Source organism: Canis lupus, chromosome 1 (assembly GCF_003254725.2).
Source record: "Canis lupus dingo isolate Sandy chromosome 1, ASM325472v2, whole genome shotgun sequence".
NCBI classification, from domain to species: Eukaryota; Metazoa; Chordata; class Mammalia; order Carnivora; family Canidae; genus Canis; species Canis lupus.
Genome location: NC_064243.1, coordinates 104,412,265 through 104,425,699, shown reverse-complemented (window position 1 = coordinate 104,425,699; position 13,435 = coordinate 104,412,265). Strand labels below are relative to the sequence as shown.

The following is a 13,435-nucleotide window of genomic DNA, read 5'->3' as shown; positions in this document are numbered from 1 at the left end:
CTATTGTGAACAGTAAGGTTTGTCAATGCAATAGGTCACAAGATTTGATGTGCATCCAATAAAGGAAAAAGACACACCTGCACAGCTGGAAAACGGAGGAGAAAGATACAACTGATGGGTTCCAGCACCAGAAAGGTGTCTACTAGAAAGGGAACCTGTTACTTTACAACTCTGCTCCTCCAGAACAAGAAAGGTTTTCCTCTGTTCTTTCATTTTTTATTTCCCCATTCCTTTATTGGACATAAGATAACTGTGTCTCTGCACAAGCATACGGATTAAAAAACTAAAAAAAAAAAAAAAAACTAAAAAACTAAATGGCCAATGGTACAGTTTGATCAACATCAATAGGAGATTGGATGAGGGGAAAAGTGGTTCTGGGAAAGTACTCTTTTCCATTAATGCTGCGATTATTCAGCTCTTACCTTTACATTCCATGAGTTACTTTGCTCTTACAGTTTGACAACAACTATAAAAGAACATTGCATACCTTGTTAGATTGGATAATTTTTAAGTTTTTCACATATCATTGTAAAATCAAGGAATACTTATATAATTTTGTTGTATACAGTTTTAGATGTAGGGCAATCTGTCTTAAAGAAGGGATAAATTACTGTAAAAGAAAAGAATCTTGATCATTTTCCGTTCAAGTCTAGTTTCTTGTTGCTTAAAAGAACTTAAAAATTTTTTTTTCTCACAATCCTAAAACTTTGAAGCTTTGCTCTAGTATGACTTCTTTGATAATGAGTAAAGGTTGAAAGGCGATTAAAGGCCTCACCACATTCTTTACATTGTTAAAGTTTCTCTCTAGTATGAATTCTATGATGAGTATTAAGGTGTGACTGCTGGATAAAGGCCTTGCCACATTCTTTACATTTGTAAGGTTTCTCTCCAGTGTGAATTCTATGATGACTAATAAGGTGTGAGTGCTGGTTAAAGGCCTTGCCACATTCTTTACATTTGTAAGGTTTCTCTCCAGTGTGAATTCTGTGATGTTCAGTAAGATATGAATGCTTATGAAAGGCCTTGCCACATTCCTTACATTTGTGAGGTTTCTCTCCAGTATGAATTCTGTAATGGTGAGTAAGGGTAGAGACATGTTTAAAAGCCTTGCCACATTCTTTACATTTGTAAGGTTTCTCTTCAGTATGAATTCTGTGATGGCTAGAAAGGCTTGAATGTTGGTTAAAGGCCTTGCCACATTCTTTACATTTGTAAGGTTTCTCTCCAGTGTGAATTCTGTGATGTTGAGTAAGATGTGAATGCTTATGAAAGGCCTTGCCACATTCCTTACATTTGTGAGGTTTCTCACCAGTATGAATTCTGTGATGTTGAGTAAGATATGAATGCTTATGAAAGGCCTTGCCACATTCCTTACATTTGTGAGGTTTCTCATCAGTATGAATGCTGTGATGTTGAGTAAGGCGTGAGTGCTGTGTAAAGGCCCTGCCACATTCTTCACATTTGTAACGTTCTCCTGTAATATGAATTCTGTGATGTTTAGAGAGGTGTGAAGGCTGCTTAAAGGCTTTGCCACATTCTTTACATTTGTAAGGTTTCTCTCCAGTATGAATTCTGTGATGCTGAGTAAGGCTTGAGTTATGTTTAAAAGCCTTGCCACATTCTTTACATTTATAAGGTTTCTCTGCAGTATGAACTCTGTGATGTTGAGTAAGACCTGAATGAGTCTTAAAGGCCTTTCCACATTCTTTACATTTGTAAGGTTTCTCTCCAGTATGAATTCTGTGATGAATAATAAGGTTTGAGCGCTGAATAAAGGCCTTGCCACATTCTTCACATTTGTAAGGTTTCTCTCCAGTATGGATTCGCCTATGTATATTTAGGGATGAGCAGACCTTAAATGTTTTACCACATTCTTCACATTTGTATGGTTCCTTTCCAGTACGCATTCTGTGACGTTGAGGTAGTACTGAGTCCAAGTCAAAATCTTTGCCACATTCCTTACAAATGTCACTTTTCTCTCCACTATGGACTGTGTTATGTATACTTAGCCTTGGTCCTTGACAAAACATGTTCCCAGGTTGATTACACCTGAATGGGTTTCTTCCCACATGAATTCTCTGTTGATCATCAACATTGGAGGACTGGTTAAGATCATTCTCACATTCATTTTTAGAATTCTCTCCTGTATTCATACTATTATGTGTACTAAGGTTAGACTTTTGATAAAAGATTTCCCCACACTTACTACCCTCATGATGGTTCCCTAGAAACTGAGTCCACACACATGGACTAACATTGGAGCCCTGGTTAAATGTTTTCTCAGATTCACTGCACTGAGCAACTCTGTCTCCATTGAACAGGCTCTGGTAATTTTGTAGGATCGACTCCTTAGTGAAACACCTCTCAAATGGATCCTGTTTAGCACTTTGTTCTTCATTTTTAAATCTCTGATTTTTAGAAATATTTGACTGAATAGTCAATCCAATTCTTTTTTCACAAGGGTTCAAATAATTATTTTCAGCATGGACTAGGTAACTTCGCAGATTTTCCAAACTGTCGGCTTTCCCTAAATATGTAAGTTTGAATATATGATTTGAGCTTTTGTTTTCAGAAACGCACTGCTTTGTGGAAGTAGCAGACTTAAAAAGGGAGGTTACTGAAAATGTTCTATATCCTTCACCATTTTGGGCAGGGAGATTCTTATTATGCGCAGATATCTCAGTATGGTTGTGTCCTTCATGATGTCTTTGATGCCATTCACTCTCTCCATCATTGTCCCAGTCTGTCATGAAGTGTAAATTCTCAACGGCATTATTTTTTAATCTACCCATTGACACTCTTTGGAAAGAAGCTTCGATGCTTGGCTTTGACAGCAAGCTCTGGGTGTCACGAGAAGATATGGCTGAAAGAAATCAAGAAAGAGAAATGTAAAATTATTCCACTTACTACTCCCAGATGAATATGCTGACAATCACTAATAGTTAACCTGAAAATCAGTCAGAGAACATCAGCAAGATGGCTCGGAAGGAATCATCAGGATTTTGTTCCTCAATGGACACATAAACTAACACAGAATGTACTGACCACATAGCCTCATAGATAGCTGTAGTACTACAGCTATAGTAGTAGCACTGTAGTACTGTCATGCTATAGTACAAATTACTTTCTTATATCACAAAAAATTAGGAAAGTCCCACGAGTCCAAAGTTTGCAAAAGGGTGGAAATTTTAACATAAACAGAAAAGAACAAAAGAGGAAACAGCAAAAATAGGAAAATATCGGGCATCATGCATGGCTCAGTGGTTTGGCGCTGCCTTCAGCCCAGGGTGTGGTCCTGGACTTGGTATCGAGTCCCACATCTGGCTCTCTGCATGGACAACAACAGGAAGAGTTGGTTTTCAGGAAAGATCAACAAAATTGACAGACTTTTAACAAAATCAAGTAAGAATGAAAAAAAAGGTCAATTAAAATCAGAAGTGAAGTGACAGCAGACAGTATTAACTGATACCATAAAAACACAAATAATAAGAAGTGACAATGGATAACTATATGCCAAGAAAGAGATACCAAAAATGTGTATAAATTTCAAAAAAGATGTAAGCTCCCTAGATTTCAGGATTCCAATAAATATTTCCTGAAGATATATTTAAAATGTCACAATTGATCTACAACTACTAAGTAGATGGAAAAAATAATTTAAAACGTCCCAACAAAGAAAAGTCTTATTCCAAATGAATTCACTGGATAATTCAGAGATTTAATGTAAAAGTACTTTTTTTTCTTTAAATATTTTATTCATTTATTCATGAGAGACACACAGAGAGAGAGGCAGAGACACAGGCAGAGGGAGAAGCAGGCTCCATGCACAAAGCCTGATGTGGGACTCAATCCAGAGACTCTGGGATCACGCCCTGAGCTGAAGGCAGACGCGCAAGCGCTGAGCCACCCAGGAGTCCCATGGAAAAGTATTTCAAATCTCTTCCAACATTTTCAGGGATTGAAGAGAAGGGAAATTATCAAAATAGTCTCTGTGACTCCTGTGTTACCAAGTTGTCAAAGGCAAAGGAAGACTGTACAAGTAAAGAAGATTACAAACTACTACCTGTGAGGCGCAGTTATACAAAGTCCACAATAAAAAAAGCAAACTAGCACACTGAATCAAAAGCACGTTTTACAACACAATTAAAGGCAATTCTTCCTGGAATTCAAGGGTGTTTCAACAGATGGAAAACTATAAGTTAAAGGCTCCACATTAACAGAATGAAGATCAAAAATGGCAATCATATTGCTGTAGAACAAGAATAAGAGCATACTGGATAATGTTTCATTATTAAAAACACCCAATAAAGTAGCAAAAGAAGCAAAACACCTCAACTTAATAAAGGCCACATAGCTATGAAAACCTGAAATATATTCAATAGTAAAAAAAACTGTAAGCTTCTTCTGTATGATCATAACAAAGGGATTTCACTTCTATTCAACACAGTACCGGATATTCTAGTCTGAATGGGGGAAAAAAAAAAACATAAATGAATCCAAATGGGAAAAGAAAATGCAAGTTTATCTCTTTACGAAGATATCCTTAAAAAACCCTAAAGAATCCTTATTTTTTTGTTGTTTTGTTGGCTATCACTGGTATTATTTCCTGTAATTTTTTCTATGACACACTCCATTTTCAATTATTTTAATACTATAAATGCCTGAATTAAGTTGCAGTTTCAACTTTTTTCTTTTTTTTATTTATTCATTTATTTATTATAGTAGGTTCCATACCTAACATGAAGCCTAACTGGCTAACTGCGTCCTGAACCCAAGACCCTGAGATCGAGACCTAAGCTGAGATTAAGAGTCAGATGCGAAACCGAGTGAGCCACCTAGACACCCCCAACTTTTCTTCTGAACGTTACAAGACAAGGAACTAGAAAAAGAAGAAACTTACCTGTGATCAAGTAGAGAAAGAAACTAACAAAGAAAAATTAGAGGTAGGGACCATAATAAACAGTAACTTAACATTGACATCAATGCCCAGATTTTCCAAAAAATAATCAAAATTTTAACTACATTAGCTAAGAAAAAAGGAGAGCAGCCTCAAAAATTAAAACAAGAAATGGGACAGAAAACACAACAGATAACTACAGAAATACATACTGTGATAACAGATTGCCATGAACAATTATATACTAACAAATCAGATAACTTAGAAAACTCCCAGATAATTCCCCTATATATATAAAACTACCAAGATTGAAAAATAAATTTTAAACCCAACAAGTAGATCTTCACAGACCAATAACAAGAATGAAAGTTGAATGTAGAATAAAAACAATTCCAGGCACAGAAAAGCCCAGGACCACATACCTTAGCTGGTCAGTTCTACCGAACATTAAAATAATAAAAATAACTAATGAATATCGTCATCAAAATCTTACAAATAGTGGAATGGACAGAACATATTCAACATCATCCTATGAGGCCTAGCATTACCCTGGTACCAAAGCAGGATAAACACCATACAAGAACAAAATAGTCTAGTTTTTGATATAGGTGTTGCTACTCTTTCTTTTGACATCCATATGCAACTTAAATGTTTTTCCATGCAAGTGTAGCCAGTACCTAGCACCATAGAACCAGATCACAATACCACTGACCATATCCCCTCTGCTATATCCTTCAGCCTCATAATTTATCGATTCTATAACTGAAAGCCTATACACCTTCCATTCCCCTTTACCCAGTTGGCCCATCATCCCTCTCCATTCCACTCCAGAAAGCAGCAGTTCTGTTTTGTTTTTGGAGTGGGTCTGTTTCTGCCTTTTTTGTGGTTTCTTGCCATTGATGACAATGAAAATAGACCTAGGAAGTATTGTGCTGGACACTGTAAATACCTAGAAAGTACTGTGCTGATAAGTCAGGCAAATAAAAGCAAATAACACATGATTTCACTTATAGGTGCAGAGTGAACATATAAATAAAAAGGAGAAACAGATGCATAAATATTAATTTCATGTTTTTATTTTTTAAGATTTTGTTTATTTATTCATGAGAGACACACAGAGAGAGGCAGAGAGAAAAGCTGAGGGAGAAGCAGGCTCCCTGCAGGAGATCGATCCCAGAACCTGGGATCACAACCTGAGCCCAAGGCAGAGGCTCAGTGACAGAGCCACCCAGGTGCCCATCAACTTCATTTTTAAATAAACCCATGGATAATCCCAAGAAGTATAAAAATTCCATGTTCCACATATTCTATAGTGGAACAAGCTTGCCTATAACAATTTTCCAATGCTAGCAGAAGACAGAGGACTCTGAGATTCAAGTCCAAGGATCTTAGGGTTCATAACACATGAAACAGAAGAAATTTCTTGATCACGCTAATTTCACTTGCCGGCTCCAAATCCCCATTTCACACATATAGATGCTGCATATGCAGTGGGTTTGTGTCACATCTATGAGACGCTGAGCACAGAGAACCCCAATATCTTGAAGGAGCAGAGAGCATATCTTCCTGAACCTTTGCCATAGAAGACGATATCCGTTTTCCTCTACAGTTAACAAATCTGTCCTCCACCTAAGGGTTAAGATATTGTCACTATATTTCAAATCATTTTAATATTCGCACAGCAGCGGAAAGCAAATTAAGGATAAACACTTTCAGTGTCTCTATCCTTAACATACAGAGTAACTTGAACCCACAGAATCGTTTCCCAACAATATCCACTACTCAGTCTGACCCTAGCATGTCTCCTGACTAATTTTCCCAGATGTGCACCACCTCATCAAACACTCATTAGCCGGACACAGGATCTGGGATAAAATCTATTCAATGTGGGTTGCCTGCGTGGCTCAGTCAGTTCAGTGTCTGACTCTTGATTTTGGCTCATGTCATGATCTCAGGGGTTGTGGGTTCAGGTTCCTCAACAGACTCTGGACTGATGCTCAGCATGAAGTCTACTTGAGATTCTCTCCCTCTCCCTCCCACCCCATCCACATACACCCTCTCTGTAAAATAAATAAAGTCTTTAAAACTTGAAAAAAGCAGTTTACATCAGGAAATATTTTTCAAGGCTATCACTGGCAGGATACAAAGCAGAAGAATTGCGTGACTTATAACATTCACTTTTGCCCTGTTCCCGTGGGGCTTGCATTCAACCACATAAACAAATCCCAGTACTCATGAAGGTCTACCTTAAACTTCTGTAGTGAACTTAGCAAGGGAGATGTGTGAAGAAACACCTAAATTGTGCAGAAGCATATTAATTTACATGTATTTGATGACAAAATTGTACTTCTAACCCAGGCAGAGCAGGTCCTGGAAACAGTGGAATCATGCCTCATTACAAGAAAATAGCTGAGAGGGATCCCTGGGTGGTGCAGCGGTTTGGCGCCTGCCTTTGGCCCAGGGCGCGATCCTGGAGACCCGGGATCGAATCCCACGTCGGGCTCCTGGTGCATGGAGCCTGCTTCTCCCTCTGCCTGTGTCTCTGCCTCTCTCTCTCTCTCTCTCTGTTACTATCATAAATAAATAAAAATTAAAAAAAAAAAAAGTTAAAAAAAAAGAAAATGGCTGAGAATCGGGAAACACATAGGATTTAGGGCAGAGATGTTCACCACCCATCAACAAGAATTATCATAAAGAACAACATAAGGGCGCTTGGGTGGCTCAGTCGGTTAAGTCTTAGCTGAGGTCATGATCCCAGTGTTCTGGGATTGAGCCCCATGTCAGACTCCCTGCTTGGTGGAGAGCTGGCTTCTAACTGTCCCTCTGCTGGTCCTCTTGCTTGTGCTCTCTGTCAAATAAATATATTAAATCTTAAAAAAAAGAAAAAAAAAAAAAAGAACAGGGCAGCCCGGGGGTCTCAGCGGTTTAGCGCTGCCTACAGCCGAGGGCTGGATCCTGGAGACACGGGATCAAGTCCCATGTCGGGCTACCTGCATGGAGCCTGCTTCTCCCTCTGCCTCTGTCTCTGCCTCTCTCTCTCCCTCTGTGTGTGTCTGTCATGAATAAATAAATAAAATATTTAAAAAATAAAAACATTAAATTAAAAGAAAAAAGGAACAATATAGACATGACGAGACCAGGTAAATGAAACAGGTGATCACAAGGACAAAAGTTCTTTGGGTGGCTCTGAAATGAGGTGAAGATTGGGAGGAAATGTTGATCTTATTGTGAATACAGCTGACCTACTGCTTGTGCCTGGAGTGGATGAAAATCATGGAATTGCTGGTCCAGATCACAAGCTCACTACATGGTACCAAGGAATAACAACAATAGTCCATAAAGCAAATGTATCATTTTGATAAGATATCACAACCTTTTTTTTTTTTTTAAGATTTTATTTTTTTATTCATGAGAGACACAGAGAGAGAGAGGCAGAGACACAGGCAGAGGGAGAAGCAGGCTCCAGCAGGGAGCCCGAGGTGGGACTCGATCCAGGGTCTCCAGGTTCAAACCCCAGGCTGCAGACGGCGCTAAACCGCTGCGTCACCGGGGCTGCCCGAAATGACTAATGAAAGCAAATGAAAAGAAACCATAATATGACACTTTCAGAATATACTTCAATTTGTTAGCCTTGTTGAGAAAAAAAGAAAAAATTGAAAACCTCAGTCACTACACAGAGAGCAATGACTCTGAATACATCTCTGATTGATATTATATAGATCATTACGACGCTTTCAGAAAAACAAAGGATTCTATCTCTGTGGTCTTAGTATATGAGAAAATTTCTAAAAATGGTAAAAACCACCAACCACAAAGTTTGAAATGACAAATTGGATTACATTAAGAACTTCTCTGCATCATAAGCTCAATAGACAGAAATAGAGTGGGAGAAGGAAAAAAGGACCCATTCTCATAATATATATATAGATCTATAAAGCCTGAAGAAAAAAAATACCAAAACAGAAAAAATGGGCACAATAACCCAGTAGACACTTTGAAAAAGAGATTGTCAAGAGATGAAGAAGAGCCACATCAAAGACACTAAGAAAATTTGTGACACTTGCCCACAACAGCAGCTCACCCTCCCTGACACTTGAAGGCACCCTGTGAAAAAACTCGTACCTCTCCTCAGGAGAGAAAGAAACGAGTGACCTGTAGGTTCAGGGATCTGGATTCTTGGCTGCTGCCTGAGGGACTTGTTTCTGTCACGCATGACATGGAGGCAGAGGGAACGACAGCACCCTCTGGATGCATTGTGGTGGCTGCTCAGACAAAGGGTAAGTGTTTGTTCAAACAAGAAAGAGACTACAGAGCTGAAGCAGAGGAAGGAATCACGTTAGGCATCGGACTCTTAATTTCAGGTCAGATCATGGACGTGATCCTTCAGATGGTCTCTGAACTCTGTACTTGAAAACTGTCATCCTTGGGGCACCTGGATGGCTCAGTCGGTTCTGTGTCTGCTTTCAGCTCACATCCTGATCCCAGGGTCCTGGGATTGAGCCCAGGTCAGGTTCCCTGCTCAGTGCGAACTCTGCTTCTCTCTTTCCCTCTGGTCCTCCCCTGTGCTATGCTCTCATTTGTTCTTTCTGTCTCTCTCAAAAGAATAGATTAAAAATCTTATGGAAAAATTAAAAGAAAAAGAAAATGGTCATGGTGTAACTAAATACACAAGTAAAACCAAAACCACAACTAACTAATGTAGTGGAAAGTTCGAGACAAAGGAAGCACATTGTTATGGAATTACAAAGCCAGAATAAGAAAAAATTTAACCCTAGAAAAGCGACATTAAAATAGATACATTAAAAATACGGGATTACTGGGTGGCTCAACGGTTTAGCGACTGCCTTCAGGCAAGGGCATGATCCTGGAGTCCCAGAATTGAATGAGTCCCACATCGGGCTCCCTGCATGGAGCCTGCTTCTCCCTCTGCCTGTGTCTCTGCCTCTCTCTCCATCTCTCATGAATGAATGAATGAATGAATGAATGAATGAATAAATAAATAAATAAATAAATAAATAAAATCTTTCAAAACAAAACAAAACAAATGCATTATTCTGAAGGAAACTTTCTATAAAACTAATTTTAAACTCTATGTATCATAAAAAACAAGCATGAATTATTGGCTGGTTTTCACTGACCACAGTATTATAAAGAATATTCATTAAAATCAATCATTAGGGATCCCTGGGTGGCACAGTGGTTTAGCGCCTGCCTTTGGCCCAGGGCGCGATCCTGGAGATCCAGGATCGAATCCCGCGTCGGGCTCCCTGCATGGAGCCTGCTTCTCCCTCTGCCTATGTCTCTGCCTCTCTCTCTCTCTCTCTCTCTCTGTGACTATCATGAATAAATAAATAAAATCTTTAAAAAAAATAAAAATAAAATAAATAAAATAAAATAAAATAAATAATTAAAAGCTGTAAGTGAAAATCATATGAACAACCACTTAAAAAGGCATTATACAAATGTATTATTTTATTAATATATCCTTCCTTGAACAGAGAATTTAAGGCTACAACCCACTCCTTAGAACCAAGGAAATAAACGACATCACATTTCTAAATAAATACCAAGCAAGTTGCAAAATATGCTAAAGGCCACTATACATAAAATACATATTTGGGATTAAATTCAAATATATTCCAAGGCAAGTAGAAGAAAAACCCAATGACTAATTTTCACTGAAGTAAAATTACATTTATGAACAAAAGCTTTCTTTAAAATACAGGAATTATACCTCACTGCTTTTTTTTTTTAAGACTTTATCCATGTATTTGAGAGAGAAGGAGAGAGAGAGAGAGCACAGCAGGGGAAGGGCACAGGAAGAAGCAGACTCCCTACTGAGCAGGGAGCCCAATGGCGGGGGCTGAGCCCCAGGACTCCAGGATCATGACTTGGGACCAACTGACAGGCCACCCAGACATCCCTCTACCTCACATGCCCATGTCATATCAGAACTTTTGATCTAATAAATAACAGATGAATCTCATATATAACTAATAAGAAAGTGAAAACACACTTGACAAAATAAAAAGAAATTCCTGTCATACAAGACAAATTCATACAATGATGCAAGTATTAAGAAAGAAGGTAAAAATTGAGAATTTATTATAGGCTTCAAGTTCTAAGGTCTAAATGTTCTAGCTCCCCCATGGCATTAATTTAGGTAGGAATTCTAGGATACAAACAGATACATTACATTATTTCACCACTGAGGAATGGAACACACTGTTATATCCTATTGTCAGTTCATACAAAGAAAAAATTAACTTCCAAAGTGAAATAAAGGATTAGATTTTCTTTTTATTGATATATTTTTTAAAGATTTTATTTATTTATTCATGATAGTCACACAGAGAGAGACAGAGAGGCAGAGACACAGGCAGAGGGAGAAGTGGGCCCATGCAGGGAGCCCGATATGGGATTAGATCCTGGGGTCTCCAGGATTGAGCCCCGGGCCAAAGGCAGGCACCAAACCGCTGTGCTACCCAGGGATCCCAGGATTAGATTTTCTTATTTTAGGGAGGTGCTTTGTTATCTGATGAAATTACTGAGTGTCAATTTTGTACAACCAAGATTAAAGCCTCCATAACATTGGAATGCATAAGCCAGAAAACGTGGTACCTGTCTCCAGTGTTCCCAGGATTTCTGCATCAAACCCCAGTATGCCCACCACTACCCCGACATGCTTCTCACGACGCAAAACAGAACTTACAAAGGGCTAAGGCTATGGATCCTGAGAAACAGGGAGACTTCCCCAGGACCCTCACAGCAATGGAGAACCTCTCAGATTATGGAGACCCTCCCACTCCCAGGGGAGTCTCCTGGCCCTCCCTGTGGAAGTGATGGACCATCAGTGGAGCTGAAGGAGAATCCTTAGAGAAGCTAAGAGCTTGATAATGTTGGATAGCACATGTCCCTCTGTGACAGGGAGAAAAATATAAACTAGGTTTCTCAAGAGTGTATCCTTTCAAGGAGAACTACTCCCACCACAGTTTAAGGTCTCTCTTCCCCCTTCACATGTGGACCGCACCTCTGTCATCTGCCTCATTTATTTCCACTTACCTGGATGGATGGTTACTCTCTTCTTTCTCTTCACACTCCAAGGCTCCTTCTTTTGCTCCAAAAAGGAGACCAGGTCTGGCTTTGACACAATGAGGCCTGGTTATTAGGAAAAAGGAAAATGGGTATTGCTGGAGATTTTCAATCAAGTATCATGCTCAGTAGAGACCACAGGACAGTGTAAAATTATAGAAAATACCTTCCCAAATGCTACTGACCAACAGCCCCTTTAGAACCAGTAGGAGGGCACACTGGGTGACTTAGTGGTTTGTGCCACCTTCAGCCCAGGGTGAGTTTCGGGAGAACTGGGATGGAGTCCCACATCGGGCTCCCTGCATATAGCCTGATTCTCCCGCTGCCTGTGTTGCTGCCTCTCTCTCTGTGTGTCTCTCATCAATAAATAAAATATTAAAAAAAAAAAGAACAAGCAGAAGGAGTTTCAAATATTCAAATCATGGCTTCTACTTCCAAGTACTAGATACAATAATAATAAATAAAAACTGGAGTTTAAATATCGGCAGTACCATTTGATGCCTGTCAATGTTTAGGACTGACATTCATCAACAGAAATGATGATGCTCCTTAAGGAAGGAGAATTAGGGGGGAACCCCTGGTGGCTCAGGGGTTGAGTGCCTGCCTTCACCCAGGGCATGATCCTGGAGTCCCGGGATCAGGTCCCACATCGGGCTCCCAGCATGGAGCCTGCTTCTCTCTGCCTATGTCTCTGCCTCTCTCTGTCTTGTCTTTTATAAATAAATAAATAACATGTTTTTAAAAATTTTTTTAAAAAAAGGAAGGGGAAGCTAGAGCTGAAAAGGAAACATGAAGATTTTTCTCCACATCTACAAATCCCCATTTATTTCCCTTATTGCATGGATCTGAATTCCAGTCATGCAGAGGAATCTTCTAAGAGTCAGTCTTCAAAGGAAGGAAGAAAACCCAGAGTGTGCTCTGGGAAACCTGGAAGGAGTCATCCTCACCCAAGAAGAGAAGGTTTCCATAGTTCTCTAACATCACATCCCTGTACAGTTCCCGCTGAGTGTGGTTCAGGCATCCCCACTCCTCCTGAGAGAATTCTATGGCCACATCCCTGAATGTCAGCAGTCCCTGCAATAAATACCACAGTTACCAAGAGGCCGGCAGAGTTCACAACGTACCTAAGATGAAAGAGGGAGTTAAATGTCACCAGCTAGATCCCATGATCTGACCCTTACTGCTTATGGGCTTGTACCCTCTTTGTCCCATATTTTTCTTAGCCTCTTCTTTCTACCTTAGTCTTTTACTTCAGGCATAGACTCCTGTGATGGAAACAGAAACTATCCAGCAAAAGAAGCGAACTCCCCTGTGAAAAAGGTTGGCCCGGGCCAATTTTAGCTTAACCCCTGACTCACAATTATGCAGTTGGACCAAGGAGTGACCCATGGAATGACCAACAGTTCCTTTTAACTCATTATAATACTAAAATCTCCACTCAAGGAG

General features: G+C 39.4%; 3 protein-coding genes across 27 annotated transcripts in view; 1 reads left to right on the top strand and 2 right to left on the bottom strand.

Moving 5' to 3' along the window:
* The window catches only part of LOC112643367 (zinc finger protein 420-like), a 642,213-nt gene that overhangs the window by 326,482 nt on the left and 302,296 nt on the right, over positions 1 to 13,435 (top strand). The gene's annotated exons all lie outside the window — the stretch shown is intronic.
* LOC112643408 (zinc finger protein 736-like) overlaps positions 1 to 13,435 on the bottom strand; it is a 255,589-nt gene that overhangs the window by 117,017 nt on the left and 125,137 nt on the right. The window contains exons 3-5 of one of the 2 annotated variants that reach the window (XM_049108374.1): positions 12,937 to 13,063; positions 11,960 to 12,055; positions 2,362 to 2,863 (exon numbers count right to left, since the gene is read on the bottom strand). The exons of the other annotated variant lie outside the window; for it this stretch is intronic. Coding sequence (XP_048964331.1) covers positions 2,362 to 2,863; positions 11,960 to 12,055; positions 12,937 to 13,063 — 725 coding nt within the window. The remainder of the gene's footprint in view (positions 1 to 2,361; positions 2,864 to 11,959; positions 12,056 to 12,936; positions 13,064 to 13,435) is intronic. 2 annotated transcript variants of the gene reach the window in all.
* Positions 187 to 2,192, bottom strand: LOC112643389 (zinc finger protein 665-like). The gene has a single exon (XM_025421405.3). It carries the CDS (start codon positions 2,151 to 2,153, stop codon positions 792 to 794), a length of 1,362 nt encoding a protein of 453 aa, XP_025277190.3. The 5' UTR covers positions 2,154 to 2,192; the 3' UTR covers positions 187 to 791.

Bases quoted from the DNA above. Each gene is read 5' to 3' on its own strand.
- LOC112643389 (XM_025421405.3), bottom strand. From the start codon at position 2,153: ATGAATACAGGAGAGAATTCTAAAAATGAATGTGAGAATGATCTTAAC.